Genomic DNA, 13898 nt, shown 5'->3' on the forward strand with positions numbered 1-13898 from the left:
ACCACCCCCAAAGCTACCCTAGAGGGTCAGAAGAATGTTTGGTTGTGCAGGAAAAAAATCCTTGCACTGACATACTGTTCTCCGTAGTGCTATTTTGTATTTTTTTTCTTGATTTTAGGGTGTTATCTTTTCGTAAACCACTTTTGAGTTCTTTTACAATAAATTTTATAAAATAAATACTTGGAATACAACCCTAAAACTATGCTATACTAATTACTTTAGGAGAGAGAAGGTGAAGGGGTGGATTACCAGCTTAAAGCTGCTTTGCTGGTATGATGCTATAGCAACAACAAAAAAAAAAATGCTTCAAAAAAGGCTATGGTTAAATGTTTGGTTTCAGCCCTGCAATCAGGGTGAGTGGGGAAACACTGTCCATAGAGGGCATCAGAAATGCTTATTAACATTATAGTAGTGCTATTTTAATAGCTATCATATTTGCTCTAGATTGAATAAATATATATTTTAAATATGAGGCCTGAAGTGCTCCCCTTATGTGATGGCAGTAATCTAGTTCAACCCGCTGCAGTGCTGGAATCTCAGCTAAAGCATCCATGACAGATGGCCATCCTGCTTAACATTGTATGCCTTTTTAAATGTGTTTGTGGGAACGGGCATTATTTACTGGTTGTTTTTTGGTTTGGTTTTATTCTGCATTTTGTCTTCTCATCTTGTATTTTTCTGTTGTGAATTGCCCCTGGGTCAAGGGCATTATTATTATTATTATTATTATTATTATTATTATTATTATTATTATTTTATTATTTAGCCCACTGCTTGTGAAATGAAGAAATGAGCCCCACTGCATTCAATGAGATGTAGTTCCAAGTACATCTGCATAAGTTTGCAGCCTTATAAGTCGTAGATGTGGGGCAGATGGCCTTAGTTAAGCCACTATTATCTCTATTATTCTTCAAGCAGTTGGTCCCTTACCTTTCCCGCCCCGACATGGCCACAGTGATCCATGTGACGGTCATCTCCAGGCTTGACTACTGTAATTTGCTCTACGCGGGGCTGCCCTTGAAGCTGTCCCAGAAACTCCAGCGGGTGCAGAATGCTGCAGCGAGGCTCCTCACGGGGTCTCTGCCATGGGAGCATATTCACCCAGTGCTTTTCCAGTTGCACTGGCTCCCGGTGGAGTACAGGGTCAGATTTAAGGTGCTGCTTTTGACCTTTAAAGCCCTTCACGGCCTAGGACCCTCGTACCTACGGGACCGCCTCTCCCGGTATGCCACATGGAGAGCCTCAAGGTCCATAAATAGCAACACACTAGTGGTCCTGGGCCCTAAGGAAGTTAGATTAGCTTCAACCAGAGCCAGGGCCTTTTCAACTCTGGCTCCGGCCTGGTGGAACGCTCTGCCTCATGAGACCAGGGCCCTGCAGGATCTGATTTCTTTATGCAGGGCCTGTAAGACAGAGTTGTTCTGTCTGGCCTTTGGCTTGGAGCCAATTTGATTCCCTCCCCCTTTCTTTTTTCTTTTCCTTCTCCTCCTGCGAGGAGGCTACATTTTAATATTTTAACGTTTCAATATTTTAATGTTGTATTTTAATTTTGTTTTTAAGTTGTAATCATTCAACTTGTTTTTATTATTGCTTGTAAGCCGCTCTGACCCCAGCCTTGGCTGGGGAGGGTGGGGTATAAATAAAAATTATTATTATTATTATTACTATTATTCTCAACTTAAGTTTCCTGTCTGCAATCTGGAACGACTCACTACTGGCCTTGCCTTATGGGGCTGCTGTAAGGTGATGTGTGCGAAAGTCTTTGAACACACTGACAATACTCTACTTGGTAAATGCTGGAAGAGAAACCATGCAGAAACCTGAGAGCCTGCGAGCGAGAACTCAGCCTCCTCTCTGCCCTATACCAAAGAAACGCAAAAGGTAGATAACGTTTCATTTCCTAGACACCAAGGCGATGAAGAAGATCAGCCTGTCCCCAAGCAGTTCTTGCAGCAGCCATAAAAAGGGCTTGTTGCAGCGGTGAGAAAACCGGTCCTCTACCGCAGTTGCTGCCGGACTCCGACTCCCATCATCCCCAGCCACGCCCAGGATGATGGGAGTTGCAGTCCAGCAACACTTCGGAGGCCACGTTTCCCATTCAGGGAGAGCGACTCGCACGCCCCGAGCCAACCTTCCCAGGTGGAGCCTGCCGGCAGAAGCTCGCCTTGGCTTCTCCTAACTCCCGACTGGCCGGATCTGCACAGCTGGGCGTCTCCTGTTTGCCGCCGGACTCGACCCGGGCAGGTCCGCGAGACCGGCGCTCTGCACATGCCCCGGCAGCGCGTCGACCCGCGGGATGCTGCCTCTTTAAGAGCCGCCGCCTACGCGGACGGTGCCCCTTGCCGCGAACTCAGCGTCCGCCTCCTCCGCTCAGGCGAGGGAAGCGGAAACGCCGCCCGCTCGCCCGGCAGGGCGCATGCTCGGGCTGGAACGGGGCGAGAGGTGAGTGAGGCGCGTGCAGAGGGCGGAGAGGCGGGAGCCCGGGAGAAGCAGTTGGTCGGCTGCCCGGCGTCGCTTCATGTTCCGGTAGAGGATCCTCCTGTGCACCTGAACTCCGACCCCGGTTGCTCAGGGAACCGAAGGAGATGCAGCATCCCTGTGCAGATAACACGCATAGCCGGATGCTTCATTCACACACGCATTCACACATGCACACTCCCACCTAGCGGGAAGGGGATGGCGGGCGGGGAAGCACGTTCTGATAAGAGCCCCGAATTTCAGAATTAAGAAATTACCTTCAGGCGTGGTCGCGACTTCAAATTCTTGCAGCTCTTCTCCTTTGCTACAGAAGTTTTATCTTTGGAGATTGCTGGCAAGTTCAACCCCAAGAAGGGGCTGCTTAATTCTGAAAGGCGTTGGGTCTAATAAAATGCTTTGGCTTAATGCACAAGGAGACAAAGTCATGCATTGCAATTGGGCTGCTGCTAGGGCATGCCTCTCTCTAGCTGCGGCTTCTCCTCCCAGGTAACTTTAAAAATTAGACTATAATAGGGCATTAGTGTTAGGACGCGGGTGGCGCTGTGGGTAAAACCTCAGTGCCTAGGACTTGCCGATCGCATGGTCAGCGGTTCGAATCCCCGCAGCGGGGTGAGCTCCCGTCTTTCGGTCCCAGCTCCTGCCCACCTAGCAGTTCGAAAGCACCCCTAAGTGCAAGTAGATAAATAGGTACCGCTTTATAGCGGGAAGGTAAACGGCGTTTCCGTGTGCTGCGCTGGTGCTGGCTCGCCAGAGCAGCTTCGTCACGCTGGCCACGTGACCCGGAAGTGTCTCCGGACAGCGCTGGCTCCCAGCCTCTTAAGTTAGATGAGCGTACAACCCTAGAGTCGGACACGACTGGCCCGTACGGGTAGGGGTACCTTTACCTTACCTTTACCTAGGGCATTAGAACTGTAGAATTGGAAGGGACCACAAGGGTCATATACTTTAATAATAACAATAATAATTAATATTTGTATGCTGTCCATCTGCTGGCTTGCCACAGCTGCTCTGGGTGGCTCTCAACAGAATATAACACGATAAAACACCAAACATTAAAAACTTCCCTAAAGAATCTAGTCCAACCCCCTGCAACGCAGGAATCTTTAACCCAGTGCAGGGCTCGAACCCATGACCTGGAGATTAAGAGTCTCATACTCCAGCGACTGAGCCATCCAGCCTGTAAAAACACTAATTATTTAAGTGTTTCAGAAGTACAAACTTGAACGACCGGGACCCTGTGATCATCTGAGGCCCTTTGTAGCGTCCCCCGTTAGAGGTCTGGAGGGTGGCAGCAAGAGAAGAGGCATTTGCTGCAGTGGCTTCCTACTTGCAGAATGCTCTCTCCAGGAGGTTCATCTGGTGCCTTAGTTACATAACTTTAGGTGCTAAGCAAAAACATTGCTCTTCTCACAGGCCTTTGGCTAACTAAACAATCTATGGCCTGTTGAACTGTGTGTGTGGCAGGGGGTATTGTTTTTGTTACTATGTGCTTTTGTGTTTTGATACTACCCTGTGATCCTCATATGAATGGCAGTACAATAGTACCTTGGGTTAAGTACTTAATTCGTCTGTACTTAACCTGAAACTGCTGTTAACCTGAAGCACCACTTTAGCTAATGGGGCCTCCTGCTGCCCCCACGCCGCCGGAGCACTATTTCTGTTCTCATCCTGAAGCAAAGTTCTTAACCTGAAGTACTATTTCTGGGTTAGCGGAGTGTGTAACCTGAAGCGTATGTAACCTGAAGTGTATGTAACCTGAGGTACCACTGTAAAGTTAAAAGATCTAGTTAAAAAACCAAATGGAAGTTCATGTGCCCTGTCCTGTTTATATATGTTATGTGCACTAATTTAATTGTTTTCCCAAGTCCTTATCAACTCTTGAATAGCTAACAATAGTGGATGTGGCATACTTATCTCTTCCATCGCTGAGACTCCTGACCTCATATTAACAAGAGTCTCTACCCTCCCTTCCCTCCGTCTGTGTCACATGCATATATAATACACGCAGACGGAGGTTAATATTTAACGTTTAATGAAGTAGGCTCTACTCTAGGAAAGCTTGTTGGTCTTTCAGGCGCCACCACACATTTTTTTTGCAGGGGAAGTGAACCCAGAGAATTCAGGTTTTAATGGTGAGATGCCTGTCCAAGTGGTTGATCTTAAGATGAAGTGGTGAATATTTTTATTGGTTGTTCAAAGGTGGGCTGTTTTGCTAGTCCTTGGTTCTGAAGTGGCGCAGAGAGCCTGTGGATGTGGTTTAGTCCTCAATCCCTTTTATAGCCCTTGTTACAGCAAGGCTGATTGATCGGTTTTCATTTTTGTAATACCCATTTTCCACTTCCAAGATGCAACTACTGTGGCTTAAATGAGGCCACATGCTCATGAAGCCTGAGTTCTACTATAGTTTCATCAAGACACCTTTTTCCTAAAGATAAAAAGTGCACTGGTTGTTGTTACTTAGCTGTATTGATTACTGTGATTTTTATTCCTAGAGCCAGGCTGAAGCAGCTGATGGTTAAAGGCCTGATGCAATGAGGTGATTCGGTTCCCTGAGCAAACCCAGTCTAGGACTTCTACCCGCAGGGCTAAGAATGGCCGAGCCCTTCCCTCAACTCCTCATCGCTGCAGCCCGCCAACACCTCAGAATCGGGAAGAAGAAAGTCTTATCCCGCTCAGCCTCCTTGAATCTCGCTGGCGAGATACTGGCTGTAGCCGCTGGCTTGAAGCCAGCTTTCCTGTACGATTACAATTCTGCTGGGACTTCTCAGATCCTAAGCTACGTTCAGCAGCTTCAGACCATCAATCCATTTGGATGCCGGCTACACATTCTGAGCATAGCTGAAAATGTTCTGATTGTCAACTTGGGGCTGATGCTGCTGTGGTTGGAGACAAGTCTGCTTAAGGACAACATCCCCTTTGTTGACGTTTCTGCTTCCAGGACATGCCCTAGCCTTTGTGATCTGGAAGACGTGGGTCTCATCAAAGGTCACCTGTCAGAGATACTGAATCACATTAAAGCCCAGGCAGCAGACACATCTCAGATGCTTTCCTCCAGCGCGGTCTTTTGCTCAAAGTGGAATCTATGCACTCTCTTTGGTGTCTTGCTGGGCTATCCTGCTGCTTACAGTTTCCCTGTTCAGAAGAGCTTTGACAATTGCCTTTCTCTGACCCCACTGAGGGTGTTCACTGTCCAAGCCACGTTCTGTAAGATAAGCAACGATTTTAGAGTACGCTTTTACTCCTTTAGCATCCCAGATCTCTTGTATCCCGTCATGAAAAGAGGCCTTGAAGTGTGGTGCGAAAATCTCAAGGATGCTTTTAAAGCTCAGAAAGACTTTGCAGATCTTTGTATTACAAATGAAGTCGTTGCTCTGGCAGCAGTGGCCTTGTAAATGGGGGCTGCAATCCAGAGGAATGCAGCAATGTTTCCTCACGCCATATTTGAGAAGTATTTTGGGGAGTATGACTCACTGCTTAAGAAAAGGAAGTGGGAAAATGGTGCAGCTCTTATTCTATTGGAGTCAGGGGTAGCCAATACGGTTCCCTCCAGATATTGATGGAATACAGCTCCCATCTTCATTGACAGGAGGCTCCCACTTGCAAATTTCTGTGGGTGTCTATACCCAGACTCAGTGTATATATAGGTGGTATATAAAGCTGCATTTGGAAAGCCATCCTGCATTCAGTCTTCTCAAAATGAAGCCTTGTTAACCCCAGCCACAAATATTTCAGCTGTTTGTTTCTTTGTTTTTACCAGTCCCAACTCCTAGGCTGGGATGGGGAAGCTGCAGTTCTTCAGCTGCTGAACTCCATCTCCCAGCCAGTGTGACTACTGGTACAGTCAAACCTCAGTTGTCGAATGTAATCCGTTCCGGCAGCCCGTTTGGCTTCTGAAATGTTCAACAATCGAGGCGCGGCTTCCGACTGGTTGCAAGAGCTTCCTGCACTCAAGTGGAAGCCATGTCAGATATTTGGCTTCCGAAAAACGTTAGAAAACGGAAGCATTTACTTCTGGGTTTTTGGCATTTGGGAGCCGAAACATTCCAAAACGGAGGCGTTCAAGAGCCGAGGTTTGACTGTATAGGATGATGGAAGTTGTAGTTCAATAACATCTGATGGGACATGGGTTCCCCAGCCTTGTCCTACAAGGTCAGACAGCACATAGCTGGATTGTAGGTTTTGAGGTTTCCAAAGCTATGGGACCATTGTGTGATGTTTCCATTCAAAACCCTCTGGGGGGTGGATGCATCAGACAGACACTGTACTTGTATTGTAGCCTTTAATTTTTTTTTAATTAAAAAGAATAGAACAGCCAAATGAAGCAACATACAAAGCCAAGCAGTCCAACAAACTCCTTTAGGAGACAGCAAAGTACAAAATTCTGTAAGAAATTAAAAACATGTTTGATACAAAAATAGTCACTCTCTGTAGACAACTCAGAATGCCCAAATGCAAAAACAGTAATATAAGCAAAACTAAAGGTAGGGTGTACTCAGGGCACAAAATTTATTAAGTAGGATACTACAGCTGTTGCCATCACTACCAGGAGGAGAGGAATCCAATGATCCTGCCATCTCTGGGGAAAAAAAAAAGAGAAATCTAATAAGATAAACAAACTAGGGTATAATGTGTCTCTGTAATTCCTCCCTCTATTCGATCAGCTACACTTACGTCTCTCCAACACTTCCCTTTTGTATTTTATTCCAACAAAGTCTGTGGTTCTATTTGCATGGAACGGTGATATTAGTGAATTTTTGGGAGTAGAATATTTCCCCCACTTTGCAAAGACGACAAATGAGACTCACTGCATAGATGCTGAAGACTGATTATTCGGAACTTATCATAAATAAAATACAAGAACTGCTAAAACCCACCACTCTAGTGAACCTGAAAGACTTGCACTTTCCTGTATCTTGCTGGTCCACGATGGTTGTCCTAGCATTATTGTTTGAGTTTGTGCTGAAATCTAAGACCACTGACTCACATTTTGACCTGACATCATGGGTGTAGCGGGGGGGGGGGGCAGCTGCCCTCCCAAATCAATAAAAATAAAAATACATTGCTAACTGAGTGTTCTGCCCCCCCCAACAAAAATCCTGGCTACGCCCATGCCTGACATGGCACGCTCTATCAACAGACTATATCAACAGTATGAGGTAGCACAAAGGGGACATTCAGAGTGAATTCCTACTTTGGTCTTTTTGCTCTGAGGGTGATTGATCTCAACTCGGCACTGCTGTAACTTGGTAAGGCAGCTGCGGTACTCGTCACTCAGAATCTCTAGCTCACAACGGAGATCTATGCACTGGGCAAGAAAGCAAATAAGTGTTTAGTATGGTTGTTCACTCTGGTTTTTTCAAATGGTTTTGAGGGTAGCAGTTACCAATAAGTTTAGTGTGGTGGCACCTTGAGCATCCCTGATCCTGAATCAGGGTGGTTAGTTCTACTGTCCTAAACCTGGCTTTCTCTCCCACCTTACTTCACAGCACATCTAGGGCTTCCTTCACCATTGGCTAAAAACTTCCTTCTTGTTTCAGGCTATGAATAAGGTTAACGCAGCATGTAATGCCAGAAAATGACATTGAACCTGAATGACTTCTAGTTCCTATAAATGTTATTGTGAATGAAGTGTATTGATACAAGTCTTCCTATCCTGATGAACAGGCATGGGGTTGAATTCAACAAAGTCATTGCACGAGCAGAACAACTTCTGCAAGTAAACTTCCCCTGTAAACACCTGCCTGTTTTCTCCCCCATCCCTCCAGAGCAAGTTTGGGGTCCGTGTGCAGGGAGAGGGGAGAGGGAGAGTTTGCATTCCATGAGCAGAGACCTTTCCATTTGCACAATCGCTTCGTGGGATTCAATCCATGGTCTTCAAAAAGCATTCATTGTCAGCTGCTATTCATACAATTTCCCCTAAGAAAGAAATGGTATCCGGTCTCTCCCCCTGACTCCAAGGCCTAGCAAACAGTGGGGTTTGCTGTTTCTACATTAATATTTGAACATGCATAGTGCAATTGGGTGTGATGTCCTGTGAAGATGGTTCATGTGCCTTTGACATCACATTTAGTTCAGAATTTTGGAGAATGCCACACATGTGCATCTATTTGTAGAAACTTTGGTTTGAAAAATCTGGAGTTTCTAGTTATTGTGAAGCCTTTATTTTTAATAGCCTGAGTCTGTCCCTTGTTTTGTGTTTTTAGCTCTCAAAGCCAGTTCATACAAGCATTCAAAGTAGGCAGCAGAGAGCCACCTGAACAACCTGTTATCTGCTGGCTGTCCACAACCAGCTAGTCAATAGTATGCAGCTGCCATCCTGGGCAATATTTTTGCATGCTGTGTGCAGGATTTCAAAATGATTACAGATGGTCACATGAATCAGCAGTGATTTGTTTTTTTCAAGCTGACTTGTCCTAGGGAATCACAATTTGGAAATCTGCACATAAGATGTTTGCCTGCTTTTTTTTGTTTGGTTGCTGTTCCGTACACGTTCAGGAGGATGCTTCTTCCAAAACAGAAAGAAAACTTACACTGGATGTGGGTCATTAGGATGAGCTCTGACTGATAGGAACATTGCTATGAATATTCATTTCACTGGATAGCTCAGTTGGTTAGAGTGTGGTGCTATTAACACCAAGGTTGCAGGTTTGATCCCCATATGGGACAGCTGCATATTTCTGCATTGCACAGGGTTGGACTAGGTGATCCTCAGGGTCCCTTCCAACTCTACAGTTCTATGATTTCTATAAAGCACAGAAACAACAATAACCTCTAAAAGCATCTAAGTCACCTTTCAAATGTCCCTTCTGCTCTCTTGTCACTCAAGTTGCATGTACTCAGAAAATACTCTGTTCCAGAAGGAAGCAATGATCTCATGAAGAAAATGTTCAGAACATGTAAAGACTCTTGAGAATGACTCCCGGCAGGATACGGAATATTTGCCCACAATCAAAATCTAACGAGGGCTAGAATGTCCATTGTTCATATGCCTACAGCCTGTAATTAAAACTCCCACTTTTTGTGTGCCATAGATTTACACTGCTAATAAAATATTTTACAATTGTGAACAGATTCTTCTAAGAATCTTTTAATAAAATTGTAAACTTGTATATTTTTTGTTTCCTTGAACTATGGAATGCACGCTGTTTCAAAACTCCGGATATGCAGGTAACAGGCTTTCCTGTGTCTCCCTTACCTTTTGGCATGTTGCTGAGAGCAGTGTTAGAAACTGAGATATAAAAGCTAGGAGCTAAATGACACCTTAAAGCTAAGTTATGGGCACAAAAAATGGAATGTATAGGCACACTTTTTTATAACAATAGAAAGCTGAAAATGAATGAACTGCAGCTAAAATATTATGTTCATCTTTTACATGGTCTAGTCCTTCCCCTGCCCACCCCCCTAATATTCGTATGAGGCTTCAGAGAGTAGCTATAAGTGGGGAGGCAGAAAAAGGTCCTCCTTTCCTTCCACTCTGCAGTTTTAATCTGAAACCTTGGCCTCAGTTCTGCACCCAGAGCTCAGAAACTGCTCGTGCTAATGAAATTCCCTGTCACAAAGTGTTCCCAGAACAATGAGAGTTTCGAACACTGGCTTAGAGCCAAACTAGACATGAGTGCAGTAGATTTAAATATGTTTAAATCTGGGGTATCCAATCACAAGAGCAAAAGGTGGATGGAGGTAAAGTGTGTTAAATCCTCATGTACCTGCAGCACAATCCATGTAGTCTGCATACTCCCAATGCTTTCCAACTAACCACAGGTGAGTCTGGCTGGGAGAAAGGCAGTGGGGGCAGGGAGCAGCAAGCAGAGGGAAGGTTCTTACTCAATACCTGAGTGCCTCTTTCGCTGATAAACCCAGAATGCCACCACCTTGGATTGCATTCAACTAAGTTATACTCTAAGTAGCTCCAAAGAAATAAATAAACCAATGTTAGTCATTCCATTAACTTCAGTGGACCTACTCTGGCATTGAGTACTACTGTGATTTAACACAGAGGTTTGTCACTACCATGTCCAGTTCAAATGGGGACAGGAAAACTGAGGCCTGGGGGCCAAATTTGGGCTATAGGCTGGGGAAAGTCCTGCAGATTGAATAGAACACTCGTTCAGTGTTAATGTCTGAATACAGATGCAACCAATGGGGAAAAGTGGCTGAAAGCAAGCCTTTCAAATCAATGTGAAGAAGAAGAGTTTGGATTTGATACCCCGCCTTTCACTCCCCTTCAGGAGTCTCAAAGCGGCTAACAATCTCCTTTCCTCTCCTCCCCCACAACAAACACTCTGTGAGGTGAGTGGGGCTGAGAGACTTCAAAGAAGTGTGACTGGCCCAAGGTCACCCAGCAGCTGCATGTGGAGGAGCGGAGACGCGAACCCGGTTACCCAGATTACGTGACTACCGCTCTTAACCACTACACCACACTGGCTCTCGTGCTTATTTATTTATTTTTTTAATGAGTTAAATGTGCTTATTTATTATTTATTTATTTTTTAATGAGTTTTCAGCCGTCTGGTTATCAGGTATGCACACTGAAATGATGCACACATAGCAGGTATCTGTTGCCATCCAGAGTTTTCGGATCTGCATTGGAAGGCATTTGAAAATAGCAGTTAATCTCCCAATGAGATCCTTTAATCTCATTAGCTGCTTGAGTCACTTCCTCACCTCTTTTTCCTTAGCTGCAAGCTGGGATGTCCTCTTTTGCAGCTGGTCCTCCAGGCTGCTTTCTCTCCCCCCTTCGTGGTCTTTGGACTGTTTGGTTCTGGCTGAGCCGAGTCCAGACCTGCTAGCTACAGAACAAAATGGATACTTTCACAATTCCCTGAGCTATCTGGGAATCTCAACAGGCTTCACAGCACCAATGTGCTCTCCTCTGTTTATACTTCATAGTTTAATTTTTTAAAATAAAAAAATCAGCAAAGCTGGACATCTTTCCCCAAACTTTATACTGTATTGTATAAAACATTAATGTCTCACATCGAATGTAACTGATCTGGAGAAAAAAACCACTGAGCCTAGAGCTTGCCGATCAGAAGGTCAGTGGTTCGAATCCCCGCGACAGGGTGAGCTCCTGTTGCTCAATCCCTGCTCCTGCCAACGTAGCAGTTCGAAAGCACGTCAAAGTGCAAGTAGATAAATAGGTACCGCTCCGGCAGGAAGGTAAACAGCATTTCTGTGCACTGCTCTGGTTTGCCAGAAGCTGCTTAGTCATGCTGGCCACATGACCCGGAAGCTGTACGCCGGCTCCCTCAGCTAGTAAAGCGAGATGAGCGTCGCAACCCCAGAGTCGTCCGTGACTGGACCTAACGGTCAGGGGTCCCTTTACCTTTACGTAACCCAAGAAAATATTTAATAAAAACTACTTTGAAAAACAAAAACAAAGTGGACATCAACGTTTGAGCAAAAATCATTTATTGTACAAGAAGCTTGCTCCAATAAAAGCTTGCTCCAATAGATACAGCTTCATGCCAACAGAGGAGAAAACTTCTAACAGTTTGATATATATTTCAAGCAGCCTTTTGCAGACCAGTAACAATACACACTATGTGGAATGCTTCTATTTGTGATTCTTAATATGAGTGCACACATAAAACTAGAGTCTAGATCCAGTCCTATCCTGCAAGGAGTGGTTCTTAGAGTACCAGTCACCAAATCCCAGATGCCCAGAAGTCCCACTACTAGTTTAGATGAGTTCTTTGCATCTCATCTTCATGAACTGGACTGATTCTGCATCCCATCTGCAAATGGAAGAAACCAGAGCAGATCATAATGCAGAATGTTTGCATGAACCAATTGCTCCTCTCTTTCCACACTGCTTTTCTGTCTCCAACATTCGATTCAGTTATTCACGAACAATTCAAACAGTTGCAAAGGTGTTGCAAACAGCATAGACTGTACTGGTGCTGTAACAACCCCTACTTAGTCTAAAGGACAAGCAGGGAATCAGCACACACTGAAACAACCTGTGCACTTATTATGGTGGGTTAGGTGCACATCCTTAAATAACTTGCCACCTTATTCTGCCAGCAGGTATTTTGGACTTGACTTGGGACTGGAAAAAATGGCCATCAGTTGCTCCAAAAGTAGATCTGTTGAAACCCTGAGCAATGCTGTCCCTTTTATGCTTTTGGTAATCAAGTAACCACGGAGTTCTGAGAAATTAAATAAAATCTCTTGATCTTTGGTAGTTTGAATCATCAAATGTGTGCACTTCACAATTTATGTTTGAGGACAGCTGGCTCCTTTGCAAGTAGGAGTTTACATGGGAGCACAAATCTCAGCTATTTTTGCAAAGATCAATGCATACAACATTTTCCTGCCTGTGCACCACATGTTCAAATGCTCCGTGTGGTATACATGAGAAGTACATGTTATTTGCCAACATGGGAGTTGTGGTCATATGCAAAAATCCTCTTGCACAAAGCATCCTTCATGATGTCATCCCTTACTGGGCACCCTTTCAATGACACAACCTATTATTAAACATAATCAGAAAACTATTGCCACATTCAGATGTACAGCTGGCAACACCCCCTTCCTGTCCCTCTCCACAAGTGACTGTAGCAAAGGAAAACAGCTGTAAAAATTGAAGTATACAATAATTATCTCTGTACTCTCAAATATTTACACTTTTATAGGAACCAAATGAATTATACCCAGAGGGATTTTAAATAGGGCTATTATACCATGAAGCACAATGTGTGAACGCTCTGTTTGTGGTCCTGCATGTTAACTGTTAATTTCTTTGGATCGCTATGATTTACTTACTGTGCAAATGTTTAATTGTTGCCTCCAGCTGTAGCTTATCTCTTTCTTCACTTCGCAGCTTGCCTGAAATTAATAAAACCATTCAGGAACAACACAGTTGACCCCATGCAGGGCTTTTCCTTCTCCCAAACCTGTATTCAGGTGGGACTCATGCTTTAGCCCACTGAAATTGTGGGGTCAGCACTACAACAGATCTGCACATACCTTGTTTGGTATTCCTCAAGCAGCTCCCAGCACAAACAGAAATAGGGTCCACGTTTCCCAAAAAGTTATTTTCTTCTGAGGAAGTGACCTGACTTTGACTTCTTGTACATTGCCTGAATATATTTTACATGGCAGGCTGTATATGCATATTCAAAACAAAAAATAAATATCCACACGTTCAGGGAGGTATGCAGTACAATCATCCATATGACTGAATGCATACAGAGAATTGCTTGCTCACAAGCATCTCTAGCCCAGCATGTAGAAAGCTAGGACTTTTGGTAAGAAGTATCCTCAGTCTAGCTTGCAAGCTAGACATCAGACTCATCTTTCAGACAAGCAATCTGGCCATTCAGAGGAGGTACAGCTGTAAATGAGGGCTGTGCCACTTGCTTCTCACCAACATCTGACACAGATCCTTCCCCCTAGAAATAACTGACTGAAACCTA

At 44.6% G+C, this 13898-nt stretch overlaps 3 protein-coding genes across 11 annotated transcripts in view; 1 reads left to right on the forward strand and 2 right to left on the reverse strand.

Moving 5' to 3' along the window:
* Positions 1 to 2938, reverse strand: part of GUCA1B (guanylate cyclase activator 1B) — a 52876-nt gene extending 49938 nt beyond the window's left edge. Inside the window, exon 1 of the mRNA XM_083509095.1 lies at positions 2736 to 2938. The gene's annotated coding sequence lies outside the window, so the exon portion shown is untranslated. The remainder of the gene's footprint in view (positions 1 to 2735) is intronic.
* LOC310709425 (UPF0739 protein C1orf74 homolog) lies at positions 1841 to 9587 on the forward strand. Of its 4 annotated transcripts, none has more exons than XM_083509086.1 (2): positions 1841 to 1881; positions 4971 to 7364. In XM_083509086.1, exon 2 carries the CDS (start codon positions 5070 to 5072, stop codon positions 5868 to 5870), a length of 801 nt encoding a protein of 266 aa, XP_083365212.1. In that variant the 5' UTR covers positions 1841 to 1881; positions 4971 to 5069; the 3' UTR covers positions 5871 to 7364. The 4 variants fall into 4 exon arrangements, with proteins under 4 accessions (XP_083365212.1, XP_083365210.1, XP_083365211.1 ...); XM_083509084.1 differs by lacking the exon at positions 1841 to 1881 and adding an exon at positions 2090 to 2442 and having other exon boundaries at positions 4971 to 9587; XM_083509085.1 differs by lacking the exon at positions 1841 to 1881 and adding an exon at positions 2489 to 2526.
* TRAF3IP3 (TRAF3 interacting protein 3) overlaps positions 6744 to 13898 on the reverse strand; it is a 35343-nt gene continuing 28188 nt past the window's right edge. For 5 of the 6 annotated variants that reach the window (XM_083508950.1, XM_083508949.1, XM_083508948.1 and 2 more), the window contains exons 13-16: positions 13246 to 13308; positions 11143 to 11267; positions 7670 to 7783; positions 6744 to 7054 (exon numbers count right to left, since the gene is read on the reverse strand). In XM_083508950.1, the coding sequence (XP_083365076.1) occupies positions 6971 to 7054; positions 7670 to 7783; positions 11143 to 11267; positions 13246 to 13308 (386 nt within the window). In that variant the 3' untranslated portion in view covers positions 6744 to 6970. Of the gene's footprint in view, positions 7055 to 7669; positions 7784 to 11142; positions 11268 to 11872; positions 12216 to 13245; positions 13309 to 13898 lie in introns of those variants that run through there. The other variant, XM_083508953.1, reaches the window with a different exon arrangement.

This window comes from Podarcis liolepis (genome assembly GCF_965112155.1).
Source record: "Podarcis liolepis genome assembly, chromosome: 6".
Classification (NCBI taxonomy): domain Eukaryota; kingdom Metazoa; phylum Chordata; class Lepidosauria; order Squamata; family Lacertidae; genus Podarcis; species Podarcis liolepis.

What these genes read in the sequence shown, in the direction of transcription:
- LOC310709425 (XM_083509086.1), top strand. Translation starts at nt 5,070, where the DNA reads ATGGCCGAGCCCTTCCCTCAACTCCTCATCGCTGCAGCCCGCCAACAC.